At 41.4% G+C, this 20,812-nt stretch overlaps 1 protein-coding gene across 1 annotated transcript in view; it reads left to right on the top strand.

The window, feature by feature from the left end:
* utrn (utrophin) overlaps positions 1-20,812 on the top strand; it is a 160,206-nt gene that overhangs the window by 2,956 nt on the left and 136,438 nt on the right. Inside the window, exons 3-9 of the mRNA XM_020589235.1 lie at positions 12,662-12,723; positions 13,572-13,664; positions 14,999-15,076; positions 16,622-16,714; positions 17,238-17,410; positions 19,579-19,694; positions 20,127-20,293. Coding sequence (XP_020444891.1) covers positions 12,662-12,723; positions 13,572-13,664; positions 14,999-15,076; positions 16,622-16,714; positions 17,238-17,410; positions 19,579-19,694; positions 20,127-20,293 — 782 coding nt within the window. The remainder of the gene's footprint in view (positions 1-12,661; positions 12,724-13,571; positions 13,665-14,998; positions 15,077-16,621; positions 16,715-17,237; positions 17,411-19,578; positions 19,695-20,126; positions 20,294-20,812) is intronic.

Below are 20,812 nucleotides of genomic sequence, written 5' to 3' on the forward strand. Positions count from 1 at the left end.
AAGTACTTACCTTTTTAATTCACTGGACTTTAGCTTGATGCTTACAAAGTTGTATTCAGAATCAGCTTTATGGGCCAGGTGTGTCGGACACATGAGGAATTTGACTCTGGTACATCGGCTCTCAATGTGCATGTACATATCCCCATGCAAGGGGCAAGTAACAGTAAACCAACATAAGGCTAGTATAACAAAATAAGCAGGATTAACAGCAACAAAAAGTGCAAACAATGCAAAATACGCAGTGTAAACAGGCAGCAAACAGTGTAGACAGACAAAGGAATGTTCATTGTGAAATGAGATAAACAGGAATAAAAATAGAGTACTTAAAAATAGAGACCTGTACAGATCTATATAATCTTTACAATGTATATTTACAGGTATTGCACTGAGGGTTATTTTCCAGTCATACTGTTGTGGGAAGAAACTGTCCCTGTGCCTGGTTGTCTTATTTCAAACAGATTGTGTCCAGGGTGTGAGGGGTCTGCAGTGATCCTCTCCGCCCTCCTTTTGACTCGTGAGGTGTACAGGTCCTCCGTGGAGGGCAGGCTTGCACCAATGACCTTTTCTGAAGTCCTGACTGTCCGCTGAAGTCTGTACTTGTCCTGTTTGGTTGCTGAGCCCAACCAGTGGAGGTGAAGAGGACAGACTCGATGATTCCTCTGTAGAATTCTACAATAGGCTGAACTGAGTCAACTTATTAAAGTCATAGCATTAGTCTAATTAAGGGAGAAAATCACTGGTATGTGACATATGTAACTGGTAGTAAAAACAGTAATGTGCACTATAAATTCTTTATACAATGTTGGCTTCAAAATGCCATGGCATGTGCTGTTCTGATGTCCTGACACTGTCACCCAGTCCCTCTGCCAATTACCTGCCCTTTCTGTCTCTCTCTATATATTATATACTAAATACAACCAGAAATAATTTAAAGAAGCATATAGATCCTGTCCAGTCCATGTGCCAGTTTTCCCCGCCCGCCCAGCGTCAGAATGCTGGCAGTTCTGCGCCAGGAATTCCACTGTGCCGATGAAGTTTGTAATTTACAACTCTTGTCTCCAGACCACAATGCTTTTCTTATAAGATTCAGGTTTCCCTAGCAACTCTAAAAGTAATGTTTTCTTTCATGGCAACGAGGGAAAAATTTACCACGTAGCATAGCTGCACACTAAAGAAGCTCATGAAATACAGCAGAGCCCGTATGTGTCAAGGTAACCCTGCAGGCTGTGGCTCAGCTGTGTCTTAATTTTACTTTGGTTTTTTTTTTTTTTTGAGGTATGTGTGGTCAGTGGGCTTGCAGAAATATGGGTGAAATTAGGTATTGTGTTGTATAATCCTGAGAACTGAACTGTGTGAACCAGGTTAAACCATGGGAAACACAAATTTCACAAAGAGAAAATTCTGAAATTAGTTTCCCATATGGAGTATACCCTGCTACACCCTCATCCAAAATAAAACACAGTTGTACATGCTCTTCTTTCCATTATGCACTGATTGACTTTAGAGATCAATGCAGTTTTAGTTGCTGAGGCTTTTATAAACTGTACAGACTGATTCATATTCATAACACTGATCTCGTGACAGCCAAATAAACCTGTGTTTGTCTTCTGGTGTCTGGTGACACTGGTGAAATTGAGACAATAAGATAGGTGGTGAGAGAGAGATTTATAGCTTACCAGGAGTGGAAATGTGGGAAGTGACGGAAGCAGGTGTGTGCGCACGTGTGTGTGTGTAGTGGGCAGGTTTTTCCACACCTGAGACGAGTCTTGTGAGTGATCTGTTCATGTGATCTCCAGGCTTGGAAGGTTAATGAATTTATTCCCTACAGTGTAGTGCATACTCAGACAGCATAGTATATCATTTATGTCATTATTAATGATTGACAGAAAGTTAGTGCTGCTTGTCCTGATCTTGTGGAGAGAGTAGTTATTTCAGCTGATGTGTATTCCATCTGTGAACTAGTGCTAGACTGAGATCATCATTATAGTGGGTGTTGTGGCAGGGGTGTGTATACTGTCTTGTCACTCTGCCTCATATGATAAACAAGTGCTTTTCACACACATATGCACGCTCATGCCTCTTGAGGAGCGGCTCATGTTTTCCAGCATGTCAGGTTGTTATGCAAGCCCACAATGGACCAGGGAGGTAGAGAAAAATGTTAAGCAAAGGGCAGAGGAAAGAGGGTGCAATGTGATAAAATAGTGCATTTACACACAAAAATGACTCCAGAAATTGAATAACAATCATGTACCTGTTGTTTATCAGCTTTATTGATTGGTGGGTTTAATTATTAACATGCAGGATCAACATTTTGGTCTCCTGTGTGGCCCACACTCCTGATCAAACAGTTCTTAGCTATTTTTTGTCCATAGTAAAATATCAGGTTGGTGGGATGTAGCATGCCCCTTAAAAGCCTTTGTCAATCACTGAAGGGTTTATACTAAATTGACTAGTGCTGAAACTGTTAGTTCCCGCTTTTTCTATCAGTTTGTTTTTTATATCATTGAATAGCTCTGGGTCTTGGACCTTTTGAAGTGACAAACAACTTGGACTATTTTCCTCATGTTTAATATACTGTAAATTAAACTGTCATTAGCTGTAGCAGTGAAATTGACCTAATAAGCTGAAATCTGTTGGGAAACCAGATGTGTGTTGTTTGCCACGTGGCACAGCCATTCTAAAGGGGTTGAAACAGATGCTAAGGAGTGCTTATAAAAAGTCCTTGACAAAGTTCTGGTCAGATTACTGCATAATCCCTGATGCCCTGTCTACTGTACCTATCCGATCTGTGCACTTCCCCTCCCTCCTGCCCATTCCAGAGTGCACACAAATGTGAACAGGGTTATGGGCTGTTGTTTAACAGCCATTACACAACAATGAATACTCACCTGACCTTTTTTCCTTTCAATTTATTTGTCTAAAAACCTCACTTACACAGCTCTTGTTACCTGACCTGGTTTTGTTCATCTCCATCTTTTTTTCCTCTATTGTTTCTGCCTTTTCTTCCCCTCACTCATTACTCTCTCCTATTATCCAGAGTGTAAATATGAGAATAACATAGGTAGTGCTAAGCAACATACTAAAGATTTGGCGAGTGTCTTGCAGCTCATTGAGTGTATGTAGTTTTTTTTTTTTTTGGTTGGCTGGCTGTTTTGAAGTGGAACCTTCTCAGCTACACACATAGTTTTCGGGTGTGACATGCAGTTAATGGGGGAAAAAATATTGTTGTATCTAATAAGAGAACAGGGCTGAGTGATTTGTCACCAAATGTAGGGCGTGCTCTGTAACTGTACTAGCTCGACTACATGGCCTCTTGGCAGTAGGATGGGCTGAGTACTTTGAAATATTTCAGCTGGTGTGTGTGTGTGTGTGTGTGTGTGCGTGTGTGTGTGTTATGTGTGATCGGGATGCTTCTTTAGAAATAATTGGATGAAACATTAAGGGCCCAATCTTGAGGCTCCACGGTGTCTGATCAAGATGTATCGGTGCAAGTATTGTTTGGGTGTGTCCATGTTCATTTTGGTAATTTTGACGACGAGGAAAAACGGTTCAAGCGCTCATGCAAGTACCAAAAGGGCTGTACTTGGTCTCCTCATTAAAGCAGGGGTGTGTTTTGGGCGTCACATGGAATTATCCAATCAGTGTGTTACCTCACATCGCCTTTAAGAGACGTGCGAGTTTGAACATTTGGTGGATTGCTAGCATACTGGCGGACTTGCCAGGTTGGATATCAGTAAGATTTCCCTGAGGAAATGCAGTCTGACGTGTTTGTTTATATACCAGCATGTAAGGGCACCATTGGTCAACTAATTAGCCAGTTTAATTTCTCTTTATGCTCGTAAGCCAGTTCTCTCAATATGATCGCTCTTCTCAGAGCCATACTCTTCCTTGCTATGGTATAAAAACTTTTCAAACTGTCATTTAACGCAGATAGATTATTATGGTTGTGTATCTGCATGTGTAAGTAGCGTGGAACACAGATTGAAACAAAGGAGCTTTCACTGTGGCCACCCCTTCGCTCTGAGATGTCATGACCCGAATTTCTTATTTTTGTTAGCCTCTTTTTTTAGGTTTATTGTTTGAGTTGATGTTCAGTGAGAGTTCCCATGAGTGTATTTTGATTTCAACGAAGGCGTGTGTCCACAGGGAATGCAGCTGGATGTGTCTTCAGAGCAATATATAGACACAAGTGCCTTTGTGGTAGTTTCTTTGCTGGTAGCTGGATCTGGCTGCCTGGGAAGTGGGAGGAAACTAGCTTTGCAAAACCCTGGCTGGAAATTTGGGAAAGAAATCACTGGCCAAAACATCTCCCACGGGTGCGGTTGTCTGTGAGACTGCCTCCTTGGTCCATGTGTGTGCGCATCCAGCAGCATACAGACACTCCACCCAGCACATGTGACATTTAAAGTCTTCTAGAGAAGGCTGGAAATGGCAGAAAATGATCAGTCCTGTGGTTGTTGAACACAAACCAGCCTGCAGTTTCTGTGAATCTCCCTTTTCCAAAGCCAGCCCTTCCAGTTTAAATCCCCCTCTCTGCCCCCTTTTCCTAGCTTATTAGAGCTGAAAAAACAAAAACCATGTTGCCCAATTTACCTTCTGACCCCTTGCATGACAGGATTCACTAAAACAAAACAAAACAAAACAACAGGTCCAGAGAGAGTTTAAGTTAACTCTCAAAAGCGGCAGTGGGATTTCTCTACTGTGTAAATAACTCGGAGCGATTGAAGCGTTCTATTGACTTGCCAACTTTTTCATAGTGCTGAACAAATTGGTGTTACTTGTTCTATTACTTATGGTGCCAAAATTAGTCACATAGTGCAAGCATTTCAAAACTTTTTGACAGTGTTGTAACTGTTGATACCAAAAACTCTGCAATTGACATGGCTGGTTGAGACAAACAGGACAGACTGGGAGAGAGACAGGAGCTGAGGGGCCCAAAGGTTCCTGGTCAGAGATGAACTGAGGATATTGTGGGTCCATGTTATGCACCTCAGCAAAGAGATCTGGAGTATTTAGACACAGGAATCAGTTTTTTTCTCCTCCACTAAAGCCCTCCGGTGCAGGCCTGTGCCACTGAAGGAGGTTTGAATTTTCACTCCTTTCTATTGGATGTTGGTTGGAAAAATCCATCTTAACAATATTTCTTGAACGTCTTTGTTGTATTAACTGGTATGCAATATTGAGTTGTGATAATAATAAAGACGATCATTAAATTCAACTTCTTATTATAAAAGAAGTGGAAACGCCAAACTTATGTGACGACAGTAACTACGGAAGTCTATTACGTGCTGCTGAAACAAAACGTTGAGGTTTGATTAAGGCGTGTGTGCTATTTCGTGACTGATGAGGATCACAAAGTGCAATCACCTTTGGCAATCAAAAAGAGCCTGAAGGAAAGAGTACAACAAAAAAGTTAATTACACAATTTTATTACAGTTTCCTCCTGCAGCACATTGAACATCAGAAGTGGCAGTGTAGTGGAATTTTCCTTTAGGGAAGCTGATTTTCTGTCAATAGAAAATTGGTGTTAGAATAGTAAAACCTACTAGAAGGCATTAACATATTGACTAACTGTTGTGTGGCTTTTTGGGCTTATGGGGGGAGTAGGCTTTGCTCTGCTAGAGGATACTCAGCCTGGGTCTTTTAATTTAGGGCTCAAAACTAGCAGCTTGAGTGTATGGCATACAGAGTAGTTTCTCAATTTACTGGTCAACAGAAAGTTAACCATTTTCATAAGTGACTGTCTTACTAATTTCTCAAGTTCAAATACAAAACTCCCAGGTAAAAAGCATCTCTGAATGTCATTTAGACTGAGGCTTATTTGAGGATTTATTTGTAATAAATCAGAGAAATAGAAAGGTTCATTCATTTCTTCTAACCGTTAGAAGTGGGATCTGGATTTGAAGAACTACGATAAGCAAATGTAGTGTGTGTGTGTGTAGGTGAGCGAGAGAGAGACAGATGGATATTGGTGCCAGTGTGCATGCACTCGCATGGCTTCATTTAAGCAGCTCGGTGATGCTCTTGGCGTATTGTGTAAAGACAGAATGGCAGAGGGAGGACGCCTGTCCCTGGGTTCATGCCAAGGCCAGCCTCACCCAAACCCTTCCTCTGAGCTGTGACCAGACCAGCTGTTGCAGCTCATGAGTGGACTGGGCTGGTATTCCTGCTCTGTTTCCTATTTGTTAAGGAAAGGAAGGGAGACTCCCCCACTACTTGTGCTTGCATCTCTCTGTTTTATCTTAGTTGTTTGTTCCATTGCCCCTCACTGACTAATAAGCAGATGGACTCAGGCCTTTGCCTTGTTCACTGTTTCACTGCACTGACTCACAGACCTGCACTAAATGTCAGGAGCCACATCATAGGCTTGGCTCTTTGTCCTGCAGTTCTTTTCTGACACTTGGTGACTGACTCATTTATTTATTTTGGATTATCAGTGGTTTCATTTTCATGTAAACATTAGCAAAGGAAGTGCCTATTGTATCCCACAGTGTCAGCAGCAGTGTGGTTTAGGGTTTAGGTCACTCTGGCTCATGTTTATCAGCTGTCACTTTCTGTAATGTCAGAGAATGAGAGCTGCTGTTCTCGTCACTACTTTGTGTTTTCAGGGGAGGCTCAGCTGTCAGCTGTAGCGTTGCGTGTGATTTGCACGCAAGCACAAACCTCTCTGGCACCTGTCACTTAAGCTTTTAATTGACAAGTTGAAGCACTCCTCACTCTTGTCTCTTAGTTTTTTCGTCCTCCTGTCAAATGTGTGCAACCACGTGTGGGATGTCACGTGAGACAAGCCGGCCCAGCACCCCAAATAAACACACCCAGCATACTCGAAGTGCTCTCACACCTCCACTTCCTCTTCCTCTTTCTCTTTTTCTCTAACTTTCCCACCTCCCCCATCTTGTCTTCCTGTTCCGGATTTGTTTTTGTTTTTTTTCTCTCCTTTTCTCTTTGTTTTCATGAAAAGACTTACTTTCTGCCATGAATTTTAGTAAGTGGATGTCATGGCGAAAGCGCAACTTTTTCAGAAGGAAAAGAAAACATGAAAATGGTCTCGAGCTAGGTGAGTGGATGGACACTTCTGTAATACATCCGTGGAGGAGTTTAACATCACAGTCACAGCGCATTGCAGCTTGTCTATTTAAAGTACACACTGACCACCCACTTCAGACTTTTACTAGTTGAAGGGGTCTGTAAAACCAAACGATGCTCTAGGTGTTTCCATAAACCTGGCCTGTTTGCTGCAAGCCAGTTGTCCCACTTATTCATACCTATAGTTGTAAAATTCAGATTGACTTCTTTGCTCCATTACTACCTTTTGTATGTTTTTTTTTTCTTGCAGTTTTAAACAATTTACTGTTTATGTATTGTGCGTCTGCTGTTTTGAATTAATATACAGTTTAGTGTAGGGGAGGTCTGGGGAGGTTGGAGTTAAGCGCACAATCCTTTCCACATTGCTAATTTAATCTTTCTTATTTGACCAACAAACCACTGTAGCTGTTTTATGACCCAGTATTTTTGCTCTCATCCGAGGTCTTTTGGATTCTGCTGTTTGTGACAGCTACACTGTGTGTGAAGTACAGTATATGCCTCCACATCAGGAAAAATGTAATAGAATCAGATCAGATGATGAGTGTGTGTTGGGTTCCAGACTTTGAGTTGGGTAGATTTGCAGAAAATACAGATTAAAGAGTCGATGCTTTCACGTCACCACATAGTCTCCACTGCTGTCCTGTTGTATGCATTAGCGATCTGATCTGCCAGGTCTTTGTCTCTTTTATCTATCTTGTGATGGCACTTGCATTCTGTCCTGTTGCATGCAGGAATGGTGCCGAACAGTGTTTATCTGTTCTTCATCCCCTATCCCACGATGCATATGACTTCCCACTCTTGGCCTGCCCTGTCCTGTCCTGCTCTGCTCCTACTCTGTTACCCTTTCACTGCTGTTGCATTCTTCCTGCGTTTTCCTCCCTCCCTGGTCAAGAAGTGGCAGAGACAGAGGAGAGAGGAGGAGAGGCAGGCAGGAATGTTACATTCGTTTTTGCACAGGTACCCTTGGACTGTCTCTTCTTTGGTTTAACATTGTGGTGGCCTTCGGTAAAACATGGCAGAGCGTGGCCTCAAACTCAGAGGTAGGAACTTTTGACAGGTGTGTGACACATGGCTTCGTGTTAGCTAGGTGTATCACAGGTGGTACAGTAAGGCGTGGTAGACTCAGACTGCACACTTTTGTGTATTTTATAGGGATGGAATGATGTGATTTATTTATTTTTTATACAATTTGATGCATGATATGGTGTGTACAATTTGATTCAGTCACAATACAGTTAAAATTTCTTTGACAACAATGTGTGACTAGCTGTGGCTTACTTGTACTTCATTCCTCTTTTTCTCCCCTTTTCTAGCACTGATTTGATTACGTAACGAACAACCAGATACAGTATATTGACTTATGTTCTGTTAGGCTGTATTATTTACAAAAAATGCTGGTGTATGGAGATCACACAATATATATCATTATGTAAATGGTACATTTTGTGACATTTTGAATTTAGGTATATTGTACCGTGCCTATTTTAATGTGCTTCTGCAATTAGATCAAGGTGTATATAAACATTAAATAGGGAGATTTTTTTAAATTAAAGCAAGCTATTATTTTTTGAATTGGACTGTCATCTCTCTAGCTTAAGTAGTCATTTGATAAAGGCACCATCCTACAGGATTAACCCAAAGTTCATATATACAAATAATGGCATGGCAAATAATGGGATAGCAGTGTTTTACTTAATGGCAACATCTAACAATGGTAATTAGACTTAAAATGCATGTAACAGTGAACAGTGGTTTGATTGGATTCTGAGGAATTGGCCAGATAGAGTCAGTCACTTGCACTTACTTAATTTCTCCTGTCTTTTCTGATTTCCCACACATTTTCCAAGCTTGAGCAGTGATTTACATTTTGCTTGCTTTATCTCTTGGTAGTGAAGTGGCTTGAATTGCTGTTCAGTTCACCAGCCTTCTCTGACTTCACAAAATTTTAGTAGCTCTCACCTCACCATTCCTGTTAACCCCTAGTCTCACCAGTACACGCACCTACCACCTCCCAAACGCCACAGTGGCGTTTTTCAAGCTGCTAAGTGGAGATATAGGCTAATCTTTGCAGACGTTCACAGTGATTTCTCTACAAATACCCAGATTGTGGTGAGGGAAGAGTGTCAACAAGGCTGTGCTGGCTAGGACAAGCTTAGACAAGTGACCACTGCAGGGAGGAGAGAGGAATGCATCAGAAATGATAGGAATTCTGTGCATTCCTTCAGTCTACAGAGTCACAATAAAGTACATTTCTGTGGCAGAAATCAGATTGAGTTGTGTCGACTTGTGTATGTATATGAGGAAAGGAGAAAGTTTGTCAGAGGGCACTTGCATTGAATGAGATACAGTGGTTGATTTGAAAGCCTAATAGTGTTGCAGGACTGTGTGTGTCCTGTGGAAAGAGTGCCCTCCAGGAGGCTGTGGGTTGTTCTCTACTGAAAGACTAGACAGCCAACAGCTGAGCTTGTGCTTTCACCACAGAGAACCTGAGAAATGCATGTACTTTGCATTCAGTGTTATTAAAGTAAGTTGTTTTGTGACTTGAAAGACCTTGACAGCCTTCAGACTCACATTCAGGTTGATATCCTGCCAATTAAACTTCTTTAGCTGATCCTGGGTTAAGTCTGTGGTTGTTGTTTTTTTTTTTTTCTGTGTTCATTCAGTGGCTACACTGAAGCTTAACCGGGAAAATCTTTGTCAAAGGTTAGGTTTTAGCTGTGAAATATAGCTGGCCTCAAGGTAATTGCTGCTCACCGGTATGGCTAAACTTTGTAAATATCTCTGTTTGTCTAAGCTTTGAGTTCTCACGTTGACTGTGCGATGCTGCCGTGGAAACCCTGCTGGTTTGTTTGATTTTCACCTTAGTGCCTCCCCATGTTTCCCCATTCTACCTGCTGTGTGGCCACAGGCTTTCTCACCTGTGAGATGGAGGGATATGCTGGGTATATCTTATGTGCCTGCTTTGTGTTCCCAGCTGGCTGCTTAGAGAAACGTGTTTATATGAGGTTTTTTTTTTTCCTTTGTCCGCTTATGTCATGTTGTGATGTCATGTTGTGATGTCATGTTGTGAGGTGTGTTTGCAGCTCATTTTTCTCAGCTTCCTCCAAGTTGCCATAACTCTTGGTTATGTAATGTTGGTTAAGAAAATAGGAGCAGCCTGATGATTTAATAGCTCATCTGAATACTTCAGAAAAATGAACTGGAATCCAAATGCATTTTGAGTGGGGAGAACTTATTGCCCTGGCTGTTTTTCAGTTCATTTGTCTTTTTTGGAGCCCTTTTGTTAACAGAAAGCTGTGAACATAAATGTCTGAGGTCACATGAATTACTAGAAGAGTCAGAGAGATTGTCTTTTTGTTAGTAAGGCACTGTGGTCTTCATGTGTGAGGCTTTCAGTCAGCTGAGAGATCACTCTTGATGTAATCACTACTTCCTGTTTGACTAATGAGGAAGAGACATTTCTCAGCACATTTACTGTACATGACCCTGCACTGCCTGTGTAACCTATGTACTGTATCTGTGACAGTGTGCGTTGGCTTACACAAATACACATGAGTGTGTGTGTGTGGCTCTGCTATGTGAAATGTGATGCCTGGTTGTTTGATAGGGTATGGATGTTTGTTCTGCAAACAAATGTGCTTGTGACTCTTGTCTCACTGTGCTAGTGCAGTTTGTTCATTTCTACTCCCTAGGCTGATATCGCTATCATGTGACCAAGTGACCCATAAATATTGTTTACCAGTAAAAGCTTGCCTGTAGTCCTAGACTGTTGCTATTCAGACCAAGCTGAATTTGAACTTTTTAGCTGGACCGCACATTCTGTGATGGCTCTGAAGAGCAGTCTTTTCTTTTAAAAGGATCAAAAACACAACATTTTCCTCATTGTTGTACACAATAAGACCATGCTTAACTGATTTCCTCATTCATAATTATCTAGAAGGCAGGTAATTTATCTTCATAGGAGTCCACCATTTGATATGTTTAATGCCTCTGTTGATACAAGTTTACCCCAAAAAATAATGGGTATTTCAGAGTCCTACTATAAGCTGTTAGAAAGTAATGTTTTAATTGAAGGTACTGAACAGTAAATTCTTTTTGTTTGCACCACACTGGACCTGTGACTTCATTAGCTTGAAGTTTTTACACACAGGTGAAGCTGAACCAGAGGTCTCCATTGAATAGAACAAACATTTGTAGTGGTGTACTAATGTATATACAGACACACCTTGCTAAGGGCACATTTTTTCTTCATTTGCTCTCACACGTGCTCTTGAACACACTTTCGCACACACACACTGCCCTGCTGCTGCTTTGATCCGTCCGGTAGTAAGACATTCCTGTGCTGGGGTGAGTAGGAACAGTAGCGTGTTATGAATTGGATGTATTGTTCTGTCAAGATACTGAACCCAAGGGGCCTGAGCCCACGGGCATCCTCACCTCAGGGGCCCTCCATGGGGTGCCAGTAAGCCTGTAAGGATAGGTGGCCTCCACATTTTTTTTTTTTTTAAATAAGAGAATCTTTCTTCCCTTGTGTGTACCAGTACTCATCTCTTCTGCATTTGTTTCAGCCTACCAGTCTCACCCATATAGATGTCTCTTTCCAACTTTTCAGTTGCCTTCTCTTCTGCATTCCCTGACATTTCTGGATAAGTTATAAGGTGTGGAGCATCATGATTAAATGGAAATTGCAAAAACCGTGTCTGGTCTTCTTCCTGTTGTTTCTTGTTAAGTTATGTAATTTGTATAGCCCAAATTCACATTTCCTTCCGAGGGTCTTGGAATATTTAGAGCATACAACACCTTTTATTTTGACTTGGATAAAGAAAAACTCCCTTTCACCAATATTTATCTCAGCCCCTCACCTCTTCACCCCTCTCACTCACATCTCTGTTCTCCTCTTGCAGTACATTCTTGTTTTTATGCCCCTTCTCACCCAGCCAACAGCTACACATATACTCAACATCCACTGCACACATCCCAAACAACAAAGTCAGTGACTGCTGGGGCAGGCGATCATAACTTTTGACTCTTTTTGTTCACTTCCTGGTGCTTAGAAGCAGATGTGAGTGCATTTTTCAGGTATACTACTATGAAACAGACAGTTTAGGCTATGTTTTGAAGTTGTTATTTAGGAGGCTACAGGAATGACGGGGGGGAAAATGAACATACATTTCAACAAAATTTGTAGAACATATCTAAAGTTGAAAGGTAATTGAGTGAAGTCCAGGGCTTTGCGTGACCCATTACAGGAGCCAGCCAGGCACATCAAAGCACTTGACCCTCTGCCTGACACACGGTGAGGCTTCAGAGCCATGTTGGAAAGAACGAAGGAGGAGGGTGCCCAGCAGGAAGAAAATGTGAAATATTTGTACAATTGGATTCAGACACCAGTGTAACATTACAAGTTAGCAAGGGTGTGCACACATTTGCAGTCAGGTGAGCTACATTTACCACTTAGCAGCACATCGGTGTGAGAGTGAACTTTGCCTCTTGGCTCCAGACATGTGAGTGTTAACATGGTTTTTGGTGTCACTATAAGACTGACCTGATCACCTTTCTTGGTTCTGGTCCACAGATGAGCATGATGCAGTACAGAAGAAAACCTTTACCAAATGGATAAATTCACAGTTCTCCAAGGTAATGTAAAGCATTGTGGACCAGTTCAAAGTGATGACGGACACTTGCTACACTTAGTGACCACACACTAGAAAATGCTAAAAGTCCCAGTTTAGTCCCAGACTGAAGAGTGGGACTAAACTGCTCTAATGTTTACATGTAATTGTGTAACTAGTTGCACTTATATAGCAGATGACAGTAAGTGACTATGTCTCACATTTGTTAAAACACAAAACCTAATTGCTATCATTTAGAATAGCAAGCTAAACAATTTAATGCACATCTGAGTCCATTTCTCTACTCCGCAGCAGTTTGCGTGAGAGAGCTAATGGCTTTATGTGCGTGTAGCCCTGTTTTTATACGTCATCATTGTCATAAACACATCACTCAGAGAACTGTGTTAAATATGTTTGGTTGATTTTGCTAACAGAGCTTTAAATATTTGCACCATTCAGACTGTCCAACTTATTCTCTGAAGCTCCTCAGTGCAGCTCCTTCGATCTTCTCTTCTCTCTGCTTTTGATGGTTTCACATTTTCAAATGTCTATGATTGTGGTTGTTACAATCCACCAAACTTTCTTTTCTTCTTTCCTCTAAAGTAGCTGCATCAGGTTCTCTGTTAAATGACGTGCACTGGGTTGCATCTCAGCCCTTTATAATAAAAGAGCTCTAGCTCCACTGTGACATTTCTTTCAGTGGCAATAAATCTTATAATTATTTGTAAGCTACCACATTTTATTGTTTACACCGATATAAACAAGCTGTATCAACATCTGGATTGTTTCTGAGCTGCAGCTGCACACCCTTGGTGTATACTTGAAATTGTTCACAACACCTAACCTATCAGTTGTGCTGGCTTCTCCTATCAGACAGGGAAGATGCCCATCACAGATATGTTCACTGACCTGAGGGATGGGAGAAAGCTGCTGGACCTGTTGGAGGGTCTCACTGGCACTCTTCTGGTGAGTTTGTGTATGAGTGTATAGTATTGCAGGCTTCTTGCTACATGCTTTTAACACTTAAGACCAGACACCTTTAAAAACCTTTAGATTTGTTCAACTTTGGCACTATTGATTTATCTTATGTGCATTGCAAACACCATCTGACGCCTTGGGCGCTCTCTCCAAACTCGTCTTTTTTGTGAAACTTGAGCTGTGGCAGGAAAAAAAAAAACTTATATAGATTATATTGTGAGTGAATATTATCAATCTGGACAGTTATGCAAACCTGTCAACACAAGGGTGGTGATGCCAACAAGCTTTTTTTAATGCGTGCAATGAAATGATAGGAGTTGTTTTTGCAGCTGAAGGGTTAGGGCTGCATCCCCTCAAGCTAGTACATGCACATGCGTTACCTCGTGGAACTTCCAGCATTAAATCTAATGCAAACATTAGAACCTCTCATGGGTGCCTCAGCAGATGTTTTAAAGAGTCTGGAATAGAAACAACCACATTAAAACCAGATGTTTTGCAAACACATTATGTCTCTCATTCCATAGATGTTTTTATGTTGTTTGAACTTTGGCCAGTTTCTGCATTTTGAATGTTATCATAAGTGAGACATTTCCATTTTTTCCTCTAGAAAGATTTTATCAACAAAGATTAGGCAGATATAATTTAATATTTTGTGTATCGGTTACCCAACAAACACAAAAATGAGTTGATAACGAAGTTTTATTTTTAGTGTCCATCCCTAATCTATATACTTTAAGTGACCAATCGTGTGTTTACGTGGACACATTTGTGCTTGCTTGTGTATTTTTTTTACGTCAGCGTCACCTCTAACAGTCTATCTGCTTTCTAGCACCTGCAGCTGTAAGTGCCCACTGTCTCTGTGCCATACATACAGGCACAAACATGTATGCACAAAGACACTGACAGGCAGACTCTGATACCACAATACTAATTCCATAATTGGGTGCTAATGAGCGGTCGAGCTATCTGAAAGCCTAAAAAGGATTTGCAGTTGGCAGCTATTTATCCTGCCATTCTTTCCATACTGTAAGTTGGCCTGTGGACACTGCTGATAGGATAATCAGTCTGTATATGGTGATAAACTGTCTGCTGAGTGATGGCATGCCGATACTTCATATAGGAATGCCTTACATTGTATATTTTACTCCTTGATCTAATCTGGGTTGTGTAAGATTGAGTGAATATTTGATTCATTTCTTATTTTATACAAATGAATTGCATCATGCATCTCTGATTTTATGAACTAGCAGTCATTCTTGTAGCCTAGTGAACACTGACCAAACTGTCACCTGATTTCTGCCACGTTTCCTCTTCCTCCTCAGACCAGAGAGCGAGGCTCCACCAGAGTACACTCTCTCAACAACGTCAACAAAGTACTTCAAGTCCTGCATCAAAATAAAGTGAGTACCTGCTGTTTTTCAGATGTCATTTGGTGCTGTGGTCTGTTCAGCTACTGTTTGGTCGATGCTTTTAGCGAAATCAGTTCTTCTTAACCAGGTGCCATTAAGGCTAAAGGGTCTGCATGACTTTTAGTGCAGCATAGTATCGTCAGAAAGGGGGAACTACAGTGAACAGTAAAGTGATGCAGTTGTCTTTTGTTGAACTAAAAACTCACATCATCTTTGGGCACAATACATTTGATGCTACCAGAGGTGTATACATTTCTAGCCAAAGTAGCACTGGCTTGATTAATAGTAGTATCACTGTGTAAATGACTGCGTGTTTTACTGTGGCCTTTTATCTGAATATGTCACTTTGTCTACCTTGTACCCTGTGTTTTCCTTTGTGTACAGTGGTTGGTCTTAATGCCTTGACCTTAGCAGTGGGAGATAAGTGGCAGGACACACTCATGGGAATTAGTGATAGTGGGAGTTTGCTGGTTTCTCTCCTGTCAGAGCCAAAAACTGGCAGTCAGGGCCAGGGTTCCCATGAGCCTGTAAAGCCTGCTGACTGGGGAAAATTAAATTAGGCATAACATATTTATTTTAAATAATCGGGTATCATAAAAATACTTGATGTGTATCATTTAAGTATGGAAACCTTGTTTATCATAGAAATATGCTTGACTTTGACATCATGTTGTAGCAGAGGAAAAAGTCTATGTGCACATTTAACACGAGTATAAAGCTGTATATAAAGAACAGCTGTGGCAACAGCATTGAAAAATGTGGTTATCCCAGTGTTGAAGTGCAAAACATATGTATGCTTTCTGATAAGCAAAGCTCGAATGTGTGTGAGAGAATGTTGCTGGATGAGTCTCATTGCTTCAAAAGCGTTTTTGGAAAATTTGAGTTTAGAGGTCAGTATGCCCTAGTTTGGAAACTTGGAATGGAAACAAGCACACAGATGCAGTAGTATGTTGTACTGTCAGTGTGAGCTTCTAAGTGCGAGAGACAGAGACACAGAAAGGAAGAGAGAGAGACGCGATGGATTTGTGGGATGAGGCTCATTGGGACTAGAGATGGGTCAGAGGTCAGACGTGATGGATTTGTGGGATGAGGCTAATTGGGACTAGAGATGGGTCAGAGGTCAGTTCATGTCCAGACACTTGACCTCAAGTTCCAGACTGTGCCTTGTTCCTCCACAAAATATTTATATGTGATCACACCACACATGGCCTCACCTCATATAATAAGTGTCTGACAAACCTGCAGACATGCTTTCAAGGTAGCATTGGGAAGAGTGTAATTAGAGTGGTATAATCTACTGTGTGGTGAAAATGCATGGTTCAGTATTCAGCTGTAACGGTGTGGACACACTGAGATTTGAGTGTGTGTGTGTTATAACATTTATATTGTGTGCAGCCGAGTTGGCTTTTCAATTAATGTGCTCAAAGCAGGAGTCATTTCTATTTTACAACTAATACTGAACTTTGTGACATGGCTTACATTATTAACAATTTATTTTTAATGAGGGTCTCTTTCATTGCCTGTCCACTTTTTCAGGTGGATCTGGTAAACATAGGAGGGACAGATATTGTGGATGGGAACCACAAGCTGACATTGGGTCTCATCTGGAGCATTATCCTTCACTGGCAGGTGCATGAACACACACATGTGCTGCTCCTTTCTTTCCTTCACATACACACACAGACTCATTAATGTTTGCTCACTGAACTTCGTTCACTGATGTTCCAGAGGGATCAAAAATACAGATGATGGAAAACCTGCATTGGTGTGCACACATGCATGCATGTAAACATGTTTATCATCCACTGGTTTTTTGCATTTGACCCAGTATGGGCAATGACCATTTATTATTCATTTATTAGTTATAGTTTACATTCATGTCACTCTGGTTATTGTATGTACAATAACGATTTTGCATGCTAGACATGCTGGCATTATAATAGCAGACCTGCTGTTATTTCATAAAACTGCCGAGCACTGGGTTAGTCGATATTAAATGTAATCGATTTAACCTCTAGAGTCCCTGCGTCCTCATATGAGGACCGCACAGCTTGGGTTTCCAAAGCTCAGGACTCTAGAGGTTATGGTGTACAAAGCTACATGTTTTTACTCTTGTTTCTTCAGCCATATTAATATGTGCACATTTGTGTAGGTGAAAGACATCATGAAGGATGTCATGTCCAACCTGCAGCAGACCAACAGTGAGAAGATCTTACTGAGCTGGGTACGCCAGTGCACCCGCTCATACCCAGACGTCAATGTGCTGAACTTCACCACTAGCTGGGCTGATGGCCTGGCTTTCAATGGCATCCTGCACCACTTCAGGTGAGGAGGGAACATAGATTTTAGGGCACATGTGTCAAACTCGCGGCCCGCGGGCCACATCCGGCCCAGCGTACAATTAGATCTGGCCCGCGACATCATCTTATTTATCTTTTTTTTTTTTAATGGCCCGGCAATATGAAGCGCCGATAACACACAAACTACAAATCCCATATTGCAGTGCAACAGCTGCCTTACCGAACGATAGGCTACCTGCGATCATTCCTGCGTCAATTACATCAGCTCAATCAAGCGTCTGTTGATGTATGCAACCCTAATTTCAAGTCAAAGCTAGCCCCTAATAATGGCCAAGAGAAAAGTTGATTATGAAAACAGAGCCTTTCAAAACCGGTGGGAGGCTGAGTGTATGTTTACTGACATCAGGACAAGCTGAAAAACGTGAATGCAGAGCAGAAGCTACAGAAGGTAGAGGAGTTGAAGAGGAATCTGACATCACAGCAGACATTTTCACCAAAGCGAAATCACACAGTGAAGCTGCTGTGAAAGAAGGTTTTATTGTGGCAGGAGAGAAAATCAGCCCAGACATTTACCGAGGGAGAGTTTCTGAAGAGCTGCATGATGAAAGTGTGCGATGTCTTGTGTCCAGACAAAAAGCAGGTGTTTGCAAATGTAAGTCTTAGCAGAAATACGGTTGGTGAGTTTAAGTTCAAGTTTATTTTTTATTTTTTGGAATAATATTGTATCCTGTCTGTTTCGAATCATATTTATGTTCAAAAAATGTTCAGTTTTAGTCTGTTCGATAAATTTTTATCCCGTTCGGCCCCCAAACTAAAGTGTGCTTTGAGTTTTGGCTCCCTGTGCGATTGAGTTTGACACCCCTGTTGTAGGGGTTACTGGATCAGGTGATGTGGTCATGGCCACATTTTTCTGCAGTGACCTGATGAAACCAATAAACTTTAATATTTTTGTGTTTTGGTACATTTTGTCAAATTTATAGTGTAATGTGTCATACCAGTTTTTGTGAACTTGATTTATTGCTGTGAGACGGATTTGGCATGTGCACTTTGACTCTGACCACAGACCAAGAAAGAGAAGTGGTGTCAATAAACCAAGGCCCGGAAGTTAGAAATGGCAAATATGTGAATCTTTGTGTGTGTGTATGCCTTTGTATTACTCACATCATGAGGACCGAAACCTGTTAACAAACTCACACTGTGGGGACTCGGCCATCTTTGTGGGGACCAGAAGCTAGTCCCCACAAGGAAATCACTGAATTTTAGGGTGACAACATGGTTTAGGGTTAGGATGAGGTTAGGTTAAGTGTTAGAGCCAGGGTTAGGCGTTAGGCAAGTAGTGGTTATGGTTAAGGTTAGGATAAGTCTATAGGAAATGAATGTAAGTCAATGTAAAGTCCCCGCAAGGGATGAAAACACAGCATGTGTGCAAGATGGTGGGAGTGATTGTGAGGATACTTAGGCTGTGTAAGTGGCGCAAGGTCAGGTTGACAGGTCAGTGCCTGCTGGGTCTATGTACACTGCTCAACTTGCTCTACTTACGCCTGCCTTGTCACTGCATACATTTGGTTTGTGTGCATATGGTATTGTGTGTGTGAAAGAGAGGGAGAGGAGTATCGGGCATTTTCTCCCCCTTTCTGTAACCCCTTGTCCTTACTAGTGACATGCACACACACACAGGCCTGTGAACTGTGACACAGCCAGTGTTGGTTTAGACCTGGGCCATGGTTTAGGTGGATCACACATGTGGAATGCACACATTCCACATGCAGCTGGCCTCAACACAAGCTGGCCTCTTCTTTATACACACATGCTCAGGAAAAGGTAATTTATTGTCCAAAAGAAGGCTTCACCCACTGAGCTGTTGCATTATTTTCACATACAACGCACAATTTTCACCTAAGTACAACAACTGCTCTCTTTAAAATCAATGAACAAGATAAATTCTTGCTGTTGCACAACAACTGCTCTTTTTAAAATCAATGAACAAGATAAATTCTGTTTAGTTCAAGTTATAAGTTGTTTTTTATCATTCAAACTTAATTCAAACAGCACCAGTGCTTTGAGGAATGAGTACATTTATTCAGATTTTTGTAGTCTTTGAATTATCTGACACTGTAAGCTTAAATCTCAAGCTCCTCAGTGGTACTGCCTTCATGTTGTTGCTCTCATTACTGCTCTTCTCTGTGTTTTCAGGCCAAACGCTTTCAGCTGGGATCAGGTTGTGAGATTAAGCCCTGTGCAAAGACTTGACCATGCATTCACTGTTGCCAAAGACCAGCTGGGTATTGAGAGGCTACTGGATCCTGAAGGTACAGATGGCACTGTTCAATTCTGAACATTTTCCCATGTTGTTCACATAAGCATTTATTTGGACGATAACTGTAAGAGGTTTTTGTGAAAATGTACAAATTAGTTACAAAAGATCACACATGAACTGGCTGTGTGCATATACAGCTTTTCAGGTACATTTTTTATGATGTTATGACTGAGGGCCAGTCACACATGACCTGGTCAAAGCTGGGTTCAAACAGTACAACCAGCCCCATCTTGCCTTGTTCTCTCCCCCCTCACCTTCCTTCCAATCTAATCGCTTCCTGTCACTACTAACGTGGCACTCCGTCTGCCATGCTGCTGTTGTCTTAATGCAATTCCCCTCCTCTTTATTCTCCCTCTCTCATGGTTAATTTGTTTCTTTCTGCCCTGCATGTCTCCCTCCCACTGTTTTACCCTGTCTCTTTCAGACGTGGCGGTTCAGTTACCAGATAAGAAGTCCATCATCATGTACGTGACGTCGTTGTTTGCTGTGCTGCCCAAAGATGTGAGCATGGAGGCAATCAGAGAAGTGGAGACCCTGCCACGCAAATTCAAGGTGGAGGCCGAGGACTCAGGTCCAGGCCTCAGTGCTCAGGTAAAATGTACAGTACAGTATGTTACAGCTATTATTTCATGTGAGATGATACAGGAGTTTACAAGACAGGATTTTAATTTCATGTGATTTGGACACCTTGGTCAAGCCCAAAAAGAGAATCAGTGTACTTTTTTTTTCCTCACAACCTGTAAAAGTACTCACATGAAAGGTGCCCACTGGATTCCATGGATGCATCTGCTTTTCAGAGACTTGATGATACTGCTTGATGTGCAAATGTAAAATTCCACAGCTGGTAACCAGCAGTGTGGACAGAGGCACAACAGGATCAAACTTGAGGAATTTGACTGGCATTAAAAAGTATGTCTTTTAAGAAATAGATTTTTATTTTTTTTTTTGAAGGAATCTGGAGCTAGTTCCAATTTAGAACCTGTCTAAACCTAGGTAATAGTCAAGTTTGTTTTTAGTGGGGAAAAACTGAAGATACATTTTTTTCCATTTATTTTGATAAACTTGAGTAATAGCGACTCATAGGCCTTAATTTTTATTTTGCATTAATCA

This window comes from Monopterus albus, unplaced genomic scaffold (assembly GCF_001952655.1).
Source record: "Monopterus albus unplaced genomic scaffold, M_albus_1.0 scaffold9.1, whole genome shotgun sequence".
Taxonomy (NCBI): domain Eukaryota; kingdom Metazoa; phylum Chordata; class Actinopteri; order Synbranchiformes; family Synbranchidae; genus Monopterus; species Monopterus albus.